The 18,779-nt window shown below is 50.4% G+C and overlaps 1 protein-coding gene across 14 annotated transcripts in view; it reads left to right on the forward strand.

The window, feature by feature from the left end:
* Positions 1 to 1,201: 1,201 nt before the first annotated feature.
* Positions 1,202 to 18,779, forward strand: part of Zan (zonadhesin) — a 112,040-nt gene continuing 94,462 nt past the window's right edge. For 4 of the 14 annotated variants that reach the window (XM_039090052.2, XM_063271283.1, XM_063271284.1 and 1 more), the window contains exons 1-14: positions 1,270 to 1,434; positions 1,787 to 1,886; positions 2,934 to 2,986; positions 4,306 to 4,452; positions 4,595 to 4,866; positions 5,217 to 5,304; positions 7,000 to 7,152; positions 8,848 to 9,012; positions 9,817 to 9,908; positions 10,523 to 10,601; positions 10,713 to 10,859; positions 11,765 to 12,036; positions 12,965 to 13,049; positions 13,665 to 17,921. In XM_039090052.2, the coding sequence (XP_038945980.1) occupies positions 1,410 to 1,434; positions 1,787 to 1,886; positions 2,934 to 2,986; positions 4,306 to 4,452; positions 4,595 to 4,866; positions 5,217 to 5,304; positions 7,000 to 7,152; positions 8,848 to 9,012; positions 9,817 to 9,908; positions 10,523 to 10,601; positions 10,713 to 10,859; positions 11,765 to 12,036; positions 12,965 to 13,049; positions 13,665 to 17,921 (5,935 nt within the window). In that variant the 5' untranslated portion in view covers positions 1,270 to 1,409. 14 annotated transcript variants of the gene reach the window in all.

Genomic DNA, 18,779 nt, shown 5'->3' on the forward strand with positions numbered 1-18,779 from the left:
ACAAGACTCTGTCTTAGAAAAATGAAGTAGGGTTGACAAGATGGTTCAACTTGCTGCCAAGTCTAACAGTTTGAATTTGATTCTCAGAACACATATAGTGAAGGACAGAACAGCTCCTACAAGGTGTCCTCTGACTGACACACACACGGACACACTCACAGACACACACACATGGACACACACAGACACACACATGGACACACACACAGACACACACAGAGACACACGGACACACACACATATATGGACACACAGAGACACACAGACACACTCACAAGGACACACACAGACACACAAACATGGACACACACAGAGACACACATAGAGGCACACATATGGACACACACAGAGACACATACACATACGTGGACACACACAGACACACATAGAGAAACACACATATGGTTATACACAGACACACAAACATGGACACATACAAACACATAGAGACACACATATGAACACACACAGAGACACATACACATATGTGGACACACAGAGACACACGTACACATAGAGAGACACACACATATGGACACACACAGACACACACACATATTCAGACACACACACTGACACACACATAGACACACAAGACACATACATAGACAAAGACACACAGATAAGCATAGACAGACACACAGACAGGCAGAGACACAGACACACACAGATACATACAGACAGACACACAGATACACATGTAGGCACACACTGAGAGATACAGACATACAGACACACATATAGACACAGACACACACATACATACAGAGATACATACAGAGAGACAGATACATGCACAGACACATACATAGAGATACACAGACACACAGACACACATACAGACGCAGACACACACAGACACAAACACACACACAGAGACACACAGATACATACAGAGAGACATATATACAGACACATGCACACAGACATGCACACACATACACATACATACACAGAAACACACACAGAGACACAGACAGATGCAGACAGACAGAGAGACAGATACACACACAGACACACATACACACTTTGAAACTCTTCCTGGCGACTTGCATTTCTTCTTCTATGTCCTGCAGTTCTCTGCCCCTCATTATTTCCAGCCATTCACATGGCCCTCAGCAGCGTCTGCCACGCCCTCAGCTGTAGAATGTTAAGTTTGAATGATTTTCTATCAGAATTCTGCAGCTAGTGTTCTGCCTTTAGAACCTGTGGCTGCTACCAAGGAGACTGAGCCATGAGGATCCCTGGTCCTTAGTATGTGACCTGTTCCTTACTATCTAAAAGGATCTTCCTTTTAGCCCTGATATTCTGAAATTTCACTAAGTAGTTTCTGTGGGTCTCTGAATCTCTTTTAATTAAGAGACTTGAGTGTTTCTGTTCTGGGAGAGGTCACTCGTGCTTTCTTAGCCATGGTTCTAATCCCAGCATTTGGAGGTAGAAGATTTGGGATTTCCTTGCCTACATCATGAATCTGAGGCCAGACCGGGCTCTTTGAGGCTCTATCTCTTGGTCTTTAGTTCCTTTGTTGTTTCTTATCAAATTACCTTTTGCTTGATGTTAGACTTCCTGAATCGATTTCTGTCTCCCTTTTTCTTATTTTCCCTTCCTTTCTGTGTATAACTCATATTGGGTTTTCAGTTTCAACTCTGGTAACTTTATATTCCCAGGGTCTTCCCGAATTCTGTGATTTTCTTTTTTCAATGGCCTCTTCAGAAGGGTGACGAGGAGGGCCAGGTGTTTATAAAGTGGCCTGGGATCCTCATTGTCATCTTCTTCTCTCCCTGAGGGCCACCTCTTAGGTCCCCCATGGCTCCTCCAGTTTGGACCCTGATGCTGCTGCTGGTGGGGGCTGCCTGGGGCCAGGACCAAGTGCCTTCCCCTGTGTGGTAAGCTGGACTGGGGGACAGCAGTGATGAATGGATCAAGGGTTTACCAGGTTGTGTCTGGGGAAGCCAGAGGAGAGAGGGAATTATAAAGAAAACAGCTGTGGATGGAACTCGGCTGACAGAGGGCTTGCTTGACCCGCACAAAGCCCTGGTTTCAAACCCCAGCACCACATTAACTTGCTGTGGTGTCTCAGGATGTATTACTAGTTCATGAGGTGGAGACAGGAGGACCAGGAGTTCAAGGTCTCTCTCTCTCTCTCTCTCTCTCTCTCTCTCTCTCTCTCTCTCTCTCTCTCTCTCTCAAACATAAATATATATGTTCTAGGCAAACCTGGTCTACATGGGACCCTGACTCAAAAATGAAAAGTCAGGAGACTAGGGAGGAATGTAAAGAGGTTCGTGGGATTGGGAAGAAGATAGCCTATTAACCGGGATGAGGGAGCCTCACATCCCCAGGACCTGAAATTGAGGTGACATTCCAGGCTGAGAGGGAAAGACACAGAATTCACACTCTCCAAAACCCCACGGAGGGCTGAGCTGATAGGCCCGAGTTCAAGTTAGAAGGTGGCAAGGAATGAAAGGTAGTTTAGGTCCTTTGAACATGGGTGCAGGGCTCTAGACAAGTAGCAGTTGAATTGTGGGAAATTCTGACCCAAGTCGAGCTTCTTTATTGAGTTTGTAAGGTGGGGAGGAGGGCTGGGTGTGGTGGGGCAAACCTAAAATCCTAGCCCTAGGGGGTGAGTGGGGCCGGAGGAGTGAATGCTTGAGGCTAGCCTGGGCTAGCCTGGGCCTCGTCAAAAGACTTTGTCTCTAAAAGAGAAAAGCTAGATGTGGTGCTGAAGTCCTGTAAACCCGATACCTAGAAGGTGGAGGCAGGAGACTCATGAGCTGAATTATGGTCAAGCTTGGTTACTTAGGGACGTTTGAGGCTAGCCTGGGTTACATGAAAGAAAGAAAGAGAGAAAGACACATCATCATCAGAGCCTTAATGATAATTTGAATAATGTCAGAGCTAACATTCTTTGCTTTCTCTAAACTAATCCCAAGGAGACCGAACTCTCCAGACCCGGAGCTGATGGTGCACACTCCGAGGGAGGATTGTGAGTTGGAACCAGACCTGCCCAGGCCTCCTTCCCCTCCCTCTGCTCTAACCGTGAACTCCAGTCCCTAGTACAGGGCTCGTGGTCAGGGTGCAGCAATCATAAACACGGGATACATAGGAACAGGGCAGTTCCTGAGCAGCCCAGTGTGGAGGGAACTGGGAAAACACAGCCTAACCGCACCTCAAAGATTCCTGTTCACATTAGCTATGACCAGCACTGGAAATGATGGCATAGGTTTGCCAACCCAGCACTGGAGAGGCCAAAGCAGGAGGAGCACAAGCTCCAGGCTAGCCTGGGCTACAGAGTAACATGGCCTTGTTTCAAAATAACAAAACGGTAGGCTAGGTCTTGTCATGCACACCTGTAATCCTAGCTCTCAGGATGCTGAGGCAGGAGGATCTGGAGTTCAAGGACACCCTGGGCTACGTGAGAACGTGAGGCGGGAGTACTGGGAGATGACTCAGTAGCATCCTTGCTGCACAAATGTTAAGGACCTGAGTTCCAGCCCTAGCGTCCATGTGAAGAGCTTGCTGTCGTAGCGCATGCTGTAGTCCCTGCACTGGAGAGGCAGACACAGGAGGATCTCTTGGGTCCCTTGGCCAGACAGTATAGTTGAATCAGTGACGTGTGGGTTCATTGAGAGACCCTGTCTCAAAAGATAAAGAGGAGAGAGATTGAGGAAGACACCTGATGTCGACCTCTGGTCTCTACATGCATGCACATTTGCACGCAGGCGCGCGCGTACACACACACACACACACACACACACACACACATGCACCCATGCACGTGTATGCTTACGCATGCACACTTGTATATATACACACACATACACACACACACATCCACCCATAAACGCACACACATGCACATACACACACACACGTGCACCCATGCACGTGTATGCTTATGCACACACACATACACACACACATCCACCCATAAATGCACATGCACACACACACACTCATGCACCACATACAAGCACACATGCACACACTCATGCACACATACACCAAGGTAACAGTAATAATATCCACAACAAAACATATGCTGCCAAGACAAAGCCTGTCTGTCTGAATCAGCCTGGACCCCAGTTTGTGCTCCCCAATTTTGTCATCTACCCTCTCTCCTCACCAGCTCCACATTTCCCCCAATTCTGTGTCTCCCGTGTCTCTCCTCTGGATCTGAACTCTTAGCAGGGGCCTTCTTTATACTTCATGACCCTGCCGACCCCCCACCTCCCAGTGTGGCTCTGTGACCTGACCTTTGCCCTCTGCCCTTTCCGAGGCCTCACAGAGACTCTTTCTTCCCAGATATTCTCTCCAAGTGTGACTTTGAAGACAATTCCAGACCTTTCTGTGACTGGTCTCAAATGTCTCAGGATGATGGGGACTGGGTTCGGACTACTGGGCCCTCCCTGACTGGCACTTCTGGCCCCCCCGGGGGGTACCCCAATGGAGGTGAGGAGTCTGAGGGAAGCCTAAAGTTTGGTGGAGGACAGTGGAGAAGGGATAAAGTTGGAAGCAGAGCTGAACAGGAGGTGGATGGGACCGCCCCTGGGGACGGCAAGGCCTCAGCCCTTTTCACTCTGTCTCCCCACAGAGGGGTATTACCTGCACATGGATCCCAAGACCTTCCCTCGGGGCGGAGTGGCACGCCTGCGTAGCCCTGACATATGGGAGCAAGGCCCACTTTGCGTCCATTTTGCCTTCCACATGTTTGGGCTGTCATGGGGTGCCCAGCTCAGACTGCTGCTGATCAGGGGCCGGAAGCACCACCGGCCCTACATGCTCTGGAAACATGTGAACACCCAGAGTCCCTCTTGGATGCCCACCACTGTCACTGTGCCAGCAGATCATGATATACCAAGCTGGGTGAGGTCAAGAGCAGACCTAGAGGTCTGGTAGGGAAGGGATCTAAAGGAAGGGGCTTAGGAAGGTAGGCTGTGGCAAAGGGGGGCACCCAGAGGGCAGTCAGGGTTTTCCTACATCAAGCCTGGTGACCTGGGATCAGTCTCCAGGACTCATGTGGGAAAAGGCTAGAACCAACCCCAAAAGTTGTCCTCTGACTCACGTTTATGTTATGTGTTATAAATGAATGGAATTTTTAAAAAGAGGAGACCTAGATCCCCAGCCATCTGAAGGATGGAAACCAGCAACCACAGAGAAAGGAGGGCCAATCACGTGGCCCGCAGGGTCAGGGTCTCTTTGTCTCTAATCCGCAGCTGATGTTCGAAGGCGTGAGAGGAAACACCGCATACCTGGACATTTCTCTGGATGGCCTCTCTATCCAGCGCGGTACCTGCAATCGGAGTGAGTTCCCGTCCTTCTTGTGTACCTCTTTCTCTCCAGACTCCCTTCCCCCGGTCAACTTTCCAAAATAGGGGAGAGACAGCTCAGCGTACAGGACTCTGTTTTCCCACGAATCTGATTTCTTGGTGCTACTTCACCCCATACTCCTGGCTCCCAAAGCAGTCACTATGTAAGAGGTCCCCTTTCAACATAGAGTTGTGGGGGATATCTGGTCTACAGTGACTGGCCAGGACCCATGGCCACAGGCTGGCCTGTCTTAGCCTGTGTGTGTCCGTAAACCCTTGGAAGGTTGGGAGACGTCTTAGTCGGGAAAGCATTTGATTAGCTAGCATGCGCAGTTCCCTCGTGATGGCAGACACCTTTAATCCCAGCGTTCTGGGGGCAGAGGCAGGAGGATCCTAAATTCAAAGTTATCCTAGGCATCATGGCAAATTTGAAGCAAGCCTGGGCTACATTCCATGCTGTCTCTAAAACGAAAGGAGGCTTTGGTTCCATGAAAATCGGACTGTAAAGTCACTGTGGGGGTTACCGCATACTACATCTCTGCTATATGCAGCATGTTCCTTTTAGGCTGACCGGAAAGGGAAAATCCAGCGCTATGAAAGGAACTTATACTCGCTGAACATGGGCTAGATGCTCCACAAAGAATTTAATTTACAACTTTACACAGAGACAACCCCCAGTTTACAGACGAGAAGTCTAATAAGACTGGGCAGGCTATGTAACTTGTACCAAGAGCAGAACTCTTGAGCAGCAGGAAATAGGTTGGCCTCAAAGCTTGTTAACATACACTACAGCCTTGAGAGAGCCTCGGGGTTTTGACCCCAAGCTTCCTTCTATGACAGAAAGCTCACAGCCCCTTCCTTTTGATATTGGGCTTAACCAGGGTTTTGTATACCCTGGGCAAATGCTCTACCACTGAGCCACACCCCCAAATTCTCACCGGACAAGGGCCCTACCACTGAACCTTGGCTCCAGTTTTTCATTGGTAGGTTTTAGGAGAATGCTTTACTGCAGAGTGCTGTCCTAAGTCCCATATTGGAGGATTTTAGATAAGGGCTCTGTGGCTACACTGTACTTTCAGCCTTTTGATTGGGGGATTCTAGGCAGGGGCTCTACCACTGAGCCACGCCCACAGCCCCTCACTGGGGGATTCTAGGCAGGGGCTGTACCACTGAGCCATGCCCCCAGCCCCTCACTGGGGGATTCTAGGCAGGTGCTCTACCACTGAGCCACGCCCCCAGCCCCTCACTGGGGGATTCTAGGCAGGGGCTCTACCACTGAGCCACGCCCCCAGCCCCTCACTGGGGGATTCTAGGCAGGGGCTCTACCACTGAGCCACGCCCCCAGCCCCTCACTGGGGGATTCTAGGCAGGGGCTCTACCACTGAGCCACACCCCCAGCCCCTCACTGGGGATTCTAGGCAGGGGCTCTACCACTGAGCCACGCCCCCAGCCCCTCACTGGGGGATTCTAGGCAGGGGCTCTACCACTGAGCCACGCCCCCAGCCCCTCACTGGGGGATTCTAGGCAGGGGCTCTACCACTGAGCCACACCCACAGCCCCTCACTGGGGATTCTAGGCAGGGGCTCTACCACTGAGCCACGCCCCCAGCCCCTCACTGGGGGTTTCTAGGCAGGGGTTCTACCACTGAGCCACGCCCACAGCTCCATCTCTTTTTTTTCTCTCCTCCCAGTCTGCATGTCCCAGATGTGCACCTTTGATACTCTAAATGATCTCTGCGGCTGGAGCTGGGTCCCAACTGCCACCGGGGCTAAGTGGACCCAAAAGAAGGGAGCAACGGGGACGTTGGGTGTGGGGCCTGATGAAGACTTCTCTAACCCTAGTAGTGAGTATTATATATATCCCTAGAATCTCTGGGTTCTGGTGACCTCTACAGCTCCTACAATAGCATAAGGTCAGGCCAGAAACCCAGGAGACTCAAGCTTCCTTCAGCTCAGGGATCATGGCATGGAGGCATGATTTCAAGTATTCTCCAGCTCCCTCCACTGCCATCGCTACAGTAATGGCTGCCAAGCAGATCCAGCACTGCCTGCTTCTCACAATCATTCCTTGTCATCATTCATTCATTCACTCACTCATTCATTCATTCGTTCATCCTTCATCTGGTATTTACTTAGTAGCCACCCTGTACAATATCCCAGAAAATTAAGACTTGGTATGTAAAACCTGCAAGGAGCCAGGTATGGTGGCATAAGCCTGTAACTCCAGCACTCAGGAGGCTGAGGCAGGAGGATGTGAGGTTCAGTAACTGCCTAGGTTACATAGTGATTTCAAGTGCAGCCTGGGCTCTGATTCTGTTTCAGAAACAAAAAATAAAGGCTGGGGATGTAGGTCAGTGGCAAAGTACTTGTGTAGCATGCACACAGTCCTGGGTTCCGTTCTCAGCCCGTAAAAGGAACAGCAAGAGAGGGAAGGGGCAAGCAAGCAGAGAGGGAGAGGAGGTGGGGCACGCCTGTAAATCCAAGTACCTGGGAGACTGAGGGAGAAAGATCTTGAGTTCAGGACAGCCTGGACTAGCTGGCAAGATCCTGACTTGATGCCACTTGAGTGCTTCTTGCTAAGAAGCCACTGTTTGGAACAGCCAAAGCAGATGAGAACTACTGAGGAAGATTTGCCATCAGTTAAGCCAAACAATGTTTCTTTCTATTCATTCCATTCACGGTGATCCCTTCCTCCCCTTCTCCCTGTACTCCTGCTCGGGCTTTCTCTTCCTGTTCCTGCCATCCACGCCTTTCTTCTCTCTCTGTCACAGTGCCCATCTTTTCTTCATCTCTACACAGTCCTTGCATCTAGCAAAATTTGGAGGTCAAACACGAAGTGATGTTTGATTTCCGTTCCCAGTTTACTTGTTCTGATCATTCGGCTTCCTGTTCCGGGAGGCTTACCTTCTAGAGAGTTTTTCAATAGCCCCTTCCCTTTCATTTGAAACCATTGGTTCGTTCTCTTGGCTTGCTGACCTCTCTCAGCTTGAGGTTTGCAGGAATCCGAAGGCGGTTGGGCATGAGTACGCATGCGTGTGCGCTCTCCACCGCAAATCAGTGCCCTCTTTCCTTGGTTACTAGTTGCGTCACTAAGCAGAGCTCAGATTGATTGGCTGTCTGGTTTAAAAGCGAAGGAAAAGCTGGGTGAGCGCTGCCTACTTGTCAGGGTCAGAGTGGACATCTGTCATCAACTTGAGTGACTCACTCAGCTCTGTCCTGGATGGGAGTGCGGGGGAGTGTAGCAAGGAAAGAAAGAGACTTTAACTACTGGACTTGAAGAGTCAGCACCCAGGGGACAAGATTGTAATGGCTGTTACTGAGAGAGGATGTCTTTATTTACTCTAGTGACAACCGGTCTTTACCCAGTTCAAGCACTCTGCCAGTCGTGGTGTGGGTGTAACCCCCTGACCTGTGCCTCATTCTAGGCGGCTGTTGGAGCTCTCCACGGCCAGATCTCTATCTTCCCCCAGGTGCCTACGTCTTCGTTACCGACTCACCTCCATCCCAGCTGTTTACTTCATTGGCCCTTTCTTTCACAGGTGGATATTACATGCTCCTGGACTCTACAAATGCAAGGCCAGGGCAGAAAGCCGTACTTCTGAGTCCCCTGAGCCACTCCAGTGGATGTCTGACCCTGTCTTTCTACTACATAATGCACGGCCAAGGACACGATGAAGGCCTTTTTGTCTATGCTACATTTTTGGGTTAGAAGAGTTTACTGACCACTAGCGCCATCTAGGAGGGTTGAGTTGACAGGGAATTGAGAGGGAATATCTCCTCAGGGTTTAGGGAAACCCTGATGTGTTAGAAATAGAATATTGGACTCTAGAAAAATAAAGGCACTGCCAGTCACCGTGGATGATGCCTGGAATAATAGCACTTGGAAGGTTTGGGCAGGAAGATTAAGAAATTCAAGGCCAGTTTCTGTTACAAAGTGAGTTTAAAGCCAGCTTAGACTACAGGAGACTGTCTAAAAATCAGTAACAAACAAAAGCAAACCAGCCAGGGGGATAGCTCAGGAAAGGGTTTGCCACACCAGTTTGAGAACCTGACTACCACCCCAACACCCATGTAGAAAGCTAAGCAGAACCTCACTTGTTATCCTAGCACTGGGGAGGCACAGGTAAGTGGGTGGATCCCTATAGTTCCCTGTTCAGCTAGCATACGACTCTTTCAAAAACCAAGGTGGATAGCTTCTGACCAATGACACCTGAGGTTGACTTCTGGCCTTCATACACCTGTGTGCACATCTACATAAAGACCTGCATGCACATACACTTATAAGTGCATTCATTCATGTGCTCTTGTACGTATACACACATATAAAGTAGGAGGAGAAACAGAGAGGCACTCGGAGACGGAGGGAGGGAAGGGGAGGAAACAGGAGGAGGAGAAAGAGAAGATGAGAGAAGTTTGCTTGCATCTGGAGGAATATTGCTTTAGCGTTCCCTGTGCAATTTGTCCTCAAGTTCCCATAAACTTCCTTTTCTATTTTTTCTCTATTGTAGGCAACATCCGGAAACACTCTCTCTTCTCAGGACATCCTGGACCTGACTGGCAGGCTGTGTCCGTCAATTACACAGGACAGGGACAGATACAGGTACAGAGGAACGAGGGTCTTATTAGGAGTCCCTGTGTATGGTAGGTGAGTTGAGGACCTGGGAATCAGGAGCAGGAGCTGGACCTTTGAATGGAAATGCCAGAAAGGAAGTGTCTTCATTTCTTTTGCTGTCCAGGTGACAAAAATACTCAAAAGCAACCAAAGCAACTTAAGGGAGAAAGGCTTCATTCTGGGTGACAGTGCAAGGGTAAAGCCCACCCCAGTGAGGAATTCACTAGAGCCGGAGCTTGAGGAAGCTGGTCACAGCCCACCCACAGTCAGGAAGCAGAGAACAATAAATACAGGCTTATTGCTATTCGACTCTTTTTCTGAACCCAGGGTCCCAGATAGGGAATGATGCTGCCCACAGTGGGAGGGTTTTCCCACCGAATTAACAAAACCAAACTAATCCTCCCCCCAACCCCGGCTCTCCCCACAAGCCACACCCCCCTTCATAGGCATGCCCAGAGGCTTATCTTCCAGGTGACTTTAGATGTGACAGGCTGATGACAACACTAGCCTTCCATAAGGGGCCTAGAGGATTGTGAGGAGGGGGCATGGGGTGTGGATTGGTTCGCCTGCTCGCTCCAGGCTTCCTTTCCTTTCCTTTTCAGTTCATGGTGGTGGGTGTGTTTGGAAATAACCCAGAGCCAGCAATAGCTGTGGATGCCATCAGCATTGCTCCCTGTGGGGGTGAGAACAGAGACTTGGGAACCCCCTGAAGAATTAGGGGTTGGAGGGATTTGGGGGTGGGAGTGGGCTCATGGACTGAGTGTCTCAGACTTTCCTCTTGGAATCTGCTAGAGAGCTTTCCCCAGTGTGACTTCGAAGACAGAAATCATCCTTTCTGTGATTGGAGCCAGATGTATGGAGACATTGGACACTGGAGCTGGGGAAGTAAAAGCGTACCCACCCCCATCTCAGGGTCCCCAAGAGAGTTCCCATATGGAGGTGAGGAGACTGAAGACCTTCTTGTGGTTATGAGTCATAGCGTTTGCATCTGGTCAGGGACTTGATGGTGTCACTTCGGCTAGCAGACGATGTGTTTACCAATGGGAATTCAAGAACCAGAAAGTAGACTATGCTTAGGTTGGTCCGAGTAGTGGGATCATTGCGACCCAGCAGAAAAGCCAGGCTTTGCCAAATGGGTACAGTTTAATGGTAGGACACTTGCTTAGAATCCCCTGGGGAGGGGCTGGTGGTGGTGGTGGTGGTGGTGGTGGTGGTGGTGGTGGTGGTGGTGGTGGTGGTGGTAGTGGTGTGTGTGTGTGTACACAATAGAGTGCTTGCTTGGTGTGTGCATCTCTGTGAGTTCTATCCCTAGCTCTGGAGGTGAGGTTGGGGAGAGCAATCAAGGCCTTGCTTCAAAATCCACTTATTTTCAGCTGTGGGTAATGCCAATGAAATCTGGACTGTGGACTGGGTTTCCTGCATCTTTTGGCCTTCTTCAGTTAAGAGTCCTAAGTGCGCAGAATGTAGCAATGCAGACCCATAGTGTGGAGGGTCAGGCAGGAACACTGTAAGTTCTGGACCAGCCTGAGAGATGTAACTCAAGAACTAAAGAAAACAGGTGGGCATGATGGTGCACACCTTGGAGGGCGGAGGCAGGAGGATCTCTGTGAATTCAAGGCCAGCCTGGTCTACAAAGTGAGTTCCAGGACAGCTGGAGTTGTTACACAGAGAAACCCTGTCTTGAAAAACAAAACAAAACAAAAACAACAAAACAAAGCCAGCCAAGGAAATTTGGTTGTGTGTTCACTTGGAAAGCTGGACACGACTGCGGCAGGCAGCTAGACTTGTCTTGCACACTCATTTGGGTCTGGCGTCTTACTGTTCTGTTCTCTTCCTTCACCCAGGGGGGCATTACATTTTCTTTGATTCGGTCAAGTTATCCCAGGAGGGGCAGTCTGCCAGATTGGTGAGTCCACCCTTCTGTGCCCCTGGGGACATCTGTGTGGAGTTTTCTTACCACATGTACGGCCTTGGAAAAGGTACCACACTCAAGCTCCTGTTGGGGAGTCCCGCGGGTAGTTCTCCCATCCCTCTGTGGAACCGTGTCGGGTCTCAGAGCTCTGGCTGGCTGAACAGCTCTGTCACCATCCCTAAGGGACATCAGCAGCCCATGCAGGTGAGATCCGGAGAATAACGCTTTATTTGTATTTACGTGGGGAGTGACGAGGAGGCCCAGGGTGGATGATGAACGGAAGAGGTAGACACGGGGTATGCTAGTGCTTAGGTGCCGTGACGGGATATCAGACACGAGTAGCTTATGCAAGAAGAGGTTTATTTTGACCTGCAGTCTTGAGGGGGATACAGCCCATCATGGCAGCATGGCATGGGCTTGCTGGGTGGCTCACGGTCTTAGTTAGGGTTTGGGTTTCCATTGCTATGAAGAGACGCCATGACCAAGGCAACTCTTTTAAAGGACAACATTTAACTGGGGCTGGCTTACAGGTTCTGAGGTTTAGTCCACTAGCATCAAGGCGGGAAGCATGGCAGTGTCCAGTTAGGAAGGGTGTTGGAGAAGGAGCTGAGAGTTTTACATCTTGTTCTGAAGGCAAACAGGAGCAGACTGCCTTCCGGGCAGCCAGGAGGGGGTCTCAAAGCCCACCCCTAAAGTGACACACTTCCTCCAACAAGGCCACAGCTCCTAACAGTGCCGCTCACTCCCTGGGCCAAGCTTATTCAAACCACCACACTCACAAAGACCACAAAGCAAGGAACAGTACTAAAAGCAGGGCCACGTTATTCCCATCTGATGCCTGCCTCTTAGTGGCCTGTATCCTGAAGGTTCTACAACCTTCCAAAAACAGTGCTGTTAGGCAAGGACCAAGTATTCCAATGCATGGGCCTCTATGGAAAATTCCAGATTCAGATCGTAAAGGTGGAGAAAGCACAGGGAAGAGTTGGACTCAAGGTTCAGGAGGCTGGGGGTGTGCTGGCCTGTCGTAGCTCTAACAAAGTGACGTGTGGGTGGAGGGCATGCACAGCAGGGTTTCTGAGTTCCCAGGGATTTATTCTGTTTCTCTTCCCTTCTCGACCTCCATTGCCTTCAGCTGTTTATTGAGGCCACCCGTGGCACCAGCACTGCCTTTGTCGTCGCTCTGAATTTCATCTTGATCTCTCATGGACCATGTCGGGGTAAGAATAACGTTTAAGGACTCCGCTTCTTCCATCCCTGAGTGGAATGGAAGGACGAGGAGTAGAACCCAGTTCCTCACAGCTGCCAAGCAAGCGCACTATGACTGAGTCTCACTCCTAGCTTCTAGCTCGAGAACTCCAGGCAAATGCCCTGTTACTGAACCATGGCCCCAGACCCTCTCTGGGGAATCACAGGCGTTCTCTACCACTGAACGCTATTCCCAGCCTTACGGAGTTCACAACGTAGCCCAGTGGGCCTCAAACTTGTGATCCTCTTGCCTTCACTATACTGGTGACTATGATGACAGATGGGTACACCATACTCAGCTGTGATGGTGTCTTGAGTTTCTGTGGCAGGACTCAGAACCCTTCTCCAGTGATGCTGAAGTCATGCCCCATCTCCTATTCAGTTTTGTGATCCCTGTCCCTGGCAGTGTCAGATGTGTGTGGGGAGCCCTGCCTATTGAGTAAGTGAGTGAAGGTTGGATATTGGAAGCAGAAATAGAGATGACCAAATAGCCCTCATTCCTGAGCTCACCCACTCCTATTTAGATGTGAGTGAAAAGAAAGTGGTAGAATTTTGGCTAAATTACAGGGTTTTGTTTTTCTTTGCAGTATTGCTGCAGACAGAGATTCCTCCCAGTCCTCTGTTTCCACCTGCTGGCCCTGCTGTACTTACTGTCCCTGTGCTCCCCACGGAGGAGCACACCACCCCTACAGAAGCAACCACTGTTCCCATAGAAATAGCCACCACTCCTATGGAAGAGATCACCATCCCCACAGAAGCTGCCACTGTTCCCATCAGAGAGACCATTATTCCCACAGAAGTGACTGCTATTCCCACAGAGGTGACCACTCCCACCGGAGAAGTGGTCACTGACCACATGGGAGTGACCTACGTCTCTCCTGAAGAGACCAGTATCCCCACTACGATGATCATACCTGCAGAAGCTACCACTGTTTCTTCTGAAGAGATCACTCTTGCCACAGAAGCTATCACTGTCCCTACAGAAATGGTCATTGTCTCCATAGAATTGGGTGGAGTCACCATAGTAGTGACCAATATCCCCCCCGCGGAGACCATTCCTACAGAAGTTACCACTGTTTCTCCTGAAGAGACTGCTCTCCTCACAGAAGTGACTACTGTCCTCCCTGAAGAGACCACTGTCCCCACAGAAGCAACAGCTGTCCACATGGAAGCAACCAGTGTCTCTCCCCAAGAGACCAGTGTCCCCCCTGAGGAGACCATTCCTACAGAAGTTACCACTGTTTCTCCTGAAGAGACTGCTCTCCTCACAGAAGTGACTACTGTCCTCCCTGAAGAGACCACTGTCCCCACAGAAGCAACAGCTGTCCACATGGAAGCAACCAGTGTCTCTCCCCAAGAGACCAGTGTCCCCCCTGAGGAGACCATCCCTACAGAAGTTACCACTGTACCTCCTGAAGAGTTCATTCTTCCCACAGAGGTGACTACTGTCCCCACAGAAGTGACTAATGTTCTCCCTGAAGATACCACTGTTCCTACAGAAGTAACAACTGTCCACATGGAAGCGACCAATGTCTCTCCTGGAGAGATCAGTGTCTCCCCTGAGGAGACTACTGCTACCGAAGTTACCACTATTTCTCCTGAAGAGGCCATTCTCCCCACAAAAGTGATCATTCTCCCCATAGAAGAGATCGCTGTCCCCACAGAAGTGACCATTGTCCCCACAGAAGTGACCATAGTCCCCACTGGAGAGACCACTCTCCCCACTGAAGTGGCCACTGTCCCCACAGAAGTAACAGCTGTCCACATGGAAGCAACCAATGTCTCTCCTGAAGAGACCATCCACCCTGAGGAGACCATCGCTACAGATGTTACCACTCTTCCCACTGAAGTGGCCACTGTCCCCACAGAAGTAACAGCTGTCCACATGGAAACAACCAATGTCTCTCCTGAAGAGACCATCCACCCTGAGGAGACCATCGCTACAGATGTTACCACTCTTCCCACTGAAGTGGCCACTGTCCCCACAGAAGTAACAGCTGTCCACATGGAAGCAACCAATGTCTCTCCTGAAGAGACCATCCACCCTGAGGAGACCATCGCTACAGATGTTACCACTCTCCCCACTGAAGTGGCCACTGTCCCCACAGAAGTAACAGCTGTCCACATGGAAGCAACCAATGTCTCTCCTGAAGAGACCATCCACCCTGAGGAGACCATCGCTACAGATGTTACCACTCTTCCCACTGAAGTGGCCACTGTCCCCACAGAAGTAACAGCTGTCCACATGGAAGCAACCAATGTCTCTCCTGAAGAGACCATCCACCCTGAGGAGACCATCGCTACAGATGTTACCACTCTTCCCACTGAAGTGGCCACTGTCCCCACAGAAGTAACAGCTGTCCACATGGAAGCAACCAATGTCTCTCCTGAAGAGACCATCCACCCTGAGGAGACCATCGCTACAGATGTTACCACTCTCCCCACTGAAGTGGCCACTGTCCCCACAGAAGTAACAGCTGTCCACATGGAAGCAACCAATGTCTCTCCTGAAGAGACCATCCACCCTGAGGAGACCATCGCTACAGATGTTACCACTCTCCCCACTGAAGTGGCCACTGTCCCCACAGAAGTAACAGCTGTCCACATGGAAGCAACCAATGTCTCTCCTGAAGAGACCATCCACCCTGAGGAGACCATCGCTACAGATGTTACCACTCTTCCCACTGAAGTGGCCACTGTCCCCACAGAAGTAACAGCTGTCCACATGGAAGCAACCAATGTCTCTCCTGAAGAGACCATCCACCCTGAGGAGACCATCGCTACAGATGTTACCACTCTCCCCACTGAAGTGGCCACTGTCCCCACAGAAGTAACAGCTGTCCACATGGAAGCAACCAATGTCTCTCCTGAAGAGACCATCCACCCCGAGGAGCCCATCGCTACAGATGTTACCACTCTCCCCACTGAAGTGGCCACTGTCCCCACAGAAGTAACAGCTGTCCACATGGAAGCAACCAATGTCTCTCCTGAAGAGACAATCCACCCTGAGGAGACCATCGCTACAGATGTTACCACTCTCCCCACTGAAGTGGCCACTGTCCCCACAGAAGTAACAGCTGTCCACATGGAAGCAACCAATGTCTCTCCTGAAGAGACCATCCACCCTGAGGAGACCATCGCTACAGATGTTACCACTGTTTCTCCTGAAGAGACCATCGCTACAGATGTTACCACTGTTTATCCTGAAGTGACCATTCTCCTCACAGGAGTGGCCACTGTCCCCATAGAAGTGCCTACTGTCTTCACAGAAGTGACCACAGTCCCCATTGGAGAGACCACTCTCCCCACAGAAGTGCCTACTGTCCTCACAAAAGTGACCACCGTCCCCACAGAAGTGACCACTGTCCCCACTGGAGAAACCACTCTCCCAACAGAAGTAACCACTGTCACCACTGGAAAAACCGCTCTCCCGACAGAAGTGCCCACTGTCCTCACAGAAGTGACAGGTGTTCACACAGAAGTGACCAATATCTCTCCTGAAGAGACCAGTGTCCCTCCTGAGGAGATTATTCCTACAGAAGTTACCACTCTTTCTCCTGAAGAGACCATGTTCCCCACAGAAGTGCCTACTGTCCTCACAGAAGTGACCACTGTCCCCACAGAAGTGACTACTGTCCTCACAAAAGAGACCACTTTCCCTACAGCAATGCCTACTGTCTCCACAGAAGTAACTAATGTCTCTCCTGAAGAGACCAGTGTCCCCCATGAGGAGACCATCCCTACAGAAATAACTACTGTTTCTCCTGAAGAGATGGTTCTCCCCACAGAGGTGACCACTGTCCCCATAGAAGTGACCACTGTCCCCACAGAAGTACTCACTGTCCTCACTGGGAAGATCACCATCCCCACAGACATAACCATTGTCTCCACAGAAGTGACAGGTGTTCACACAGACATGACCAATGTCTCTCCTGAAGAGACCAGCATCCCTCCTGAGGAGATTATTCCTACAGAAGTTATCACTTTTTCTCTTGAAGAGACCATGTTCCCCACAGAAGTGCCCACTGTCTCCACAGAAGTGGCAGGTGTTCATACAGAAGTGACCACTCCTCCTCCTGAAGAGACCACCATCCCTACAGAAGTGACCATTGTTCCTCCTGTCAGCATCCCTCCTGAGGAGACCACTACCCCAACAGAAGTGAGCACTACCCCTCCTGAAGAGACCACCATCCCTACAGAAGTGACCACTCTTCTTCCTGTCAGCATCCCTCCTGAGGAGACCACCATCCCTACAGAAGTGACCACTCCTCCTCCTGTCAGCATCCCTCCTGAGGAGACCACTACCCCAACAGAAGTGAGCACTACCCCTCCTGAGGAGACCACCATCCCGACAGAAGTGACCACTGTTCCTCCTGTCATCATCTCTCCTGAGGAGACCACCACCCCGACAGAAGTGACCACTCCTCCTCCTGAAGAGACCACCATCCCTACAGAAGTGACCACTGTTCCTCCTGTCAGCATCTCTCCTGAGGAGACCACCACCCCGACAGAAGTGACCACTCCTCCTCCTGAAGAGACCACCATCCCTACAGAAGTGACCACTGTTCCTCCTGTCAGCGTCCCCCCTGAGGAGACCACGGTCCATACAGAAGTAACTACTGTCCCAACAGAAGGAACCACTGTCCCTCCTGAAAAGACCACTATTCCTTCAGAAGAGACCACTGTCTCCACTCCAGAGACCATTTTCCTTACAAAGCAATCTACTGTTATTCAAACATCCACAGCTTGTAGACCACCCTGCCCAAGTCCTACACTCATGCCCATTGGACCAAGCCTTTTGAAGCCACCAGTTGTCTCAGTGATCGGCATGGCCCCAACTACAGGTGTTTCTACCACAGGGTCCTTGGAACAAGTAGAGGACAAGAAGGAGGAAGTTAGGGAAGGAGGGTTTTTTTTTTGTTGTTTTTTTGTTTTTTTGTTTTTTTGTTTTTTAAATCTTTCATATATGACATACCTCCCTCCCTATCTTCTCCTCCATTTGCCTTCAAAAACGGGCAGGCCTCCTGGGATATCCACCAAACATGGCATATCAAGTTGCATTAAGATTAGGTACCTCTCCTCACAGTAAGAATAGGCAACCTAGTGGGAGGATAAGGGTCCCCAAAGCAGACAAAAGGGTCAGAAACAGGCCATGCACCCTCTGTTAGGAGTCCCACAAAAACACCAAGCTATGACATTTACGCAGAGGGCCTAGATTAGACCCACGCAGGCTCCCTGGTGGTTGGTTGAGTCTCAGTGAGCTCCTCTGATCCCAGGTTAGTTGATCTGTGGTGTGTGTGTGTGTGTGTGTGTGTGTGTGTGTGTGTGTGTGTGCGTGTGTTGCCTTTGACCACCCCTGGCTCATAGATCGGTGCCTAACCCAATTGTCATCAGAGAAGCTTCATCCAGTAACTATGGGAATGGATGCAGAGACCTACAACATCCAAAGGAGTTCAGGAACTCCTGCTGAAGAGGGATGGGACTGTGGGGAAAAAGATTCTAGAAAAATCTGCAATTTCTATCAGAGGGCAGATACACCATCTGCAAATGGACCACATCACATCTGCAGTCCCTTCCCTCCTCTTCCTTCTCCTGATGCCCCTCCATCCCTGTTCTATTTCCCTCTGTTCTTTCCCTTGTGTCTTCTTCCTACATAGCTCAGGCTAGCCTCAAATTGATCATCTCCTTGTCTGGGTCTCCAG

This window comes from Rattus norvegicus, chromosome 12, assembly GCF_036323735.1.
Source record: "Rattus norvegicus strain BN/NHsdMcwi chromosome 12, GRCr8, whole genome shotgun sequence".
Taxonomy (NCBI): Eukaryota; Metazoa; Chordata; class Mammalia; order Rodentia; family Muridae; genus Rattus; species Rattus norvegicus.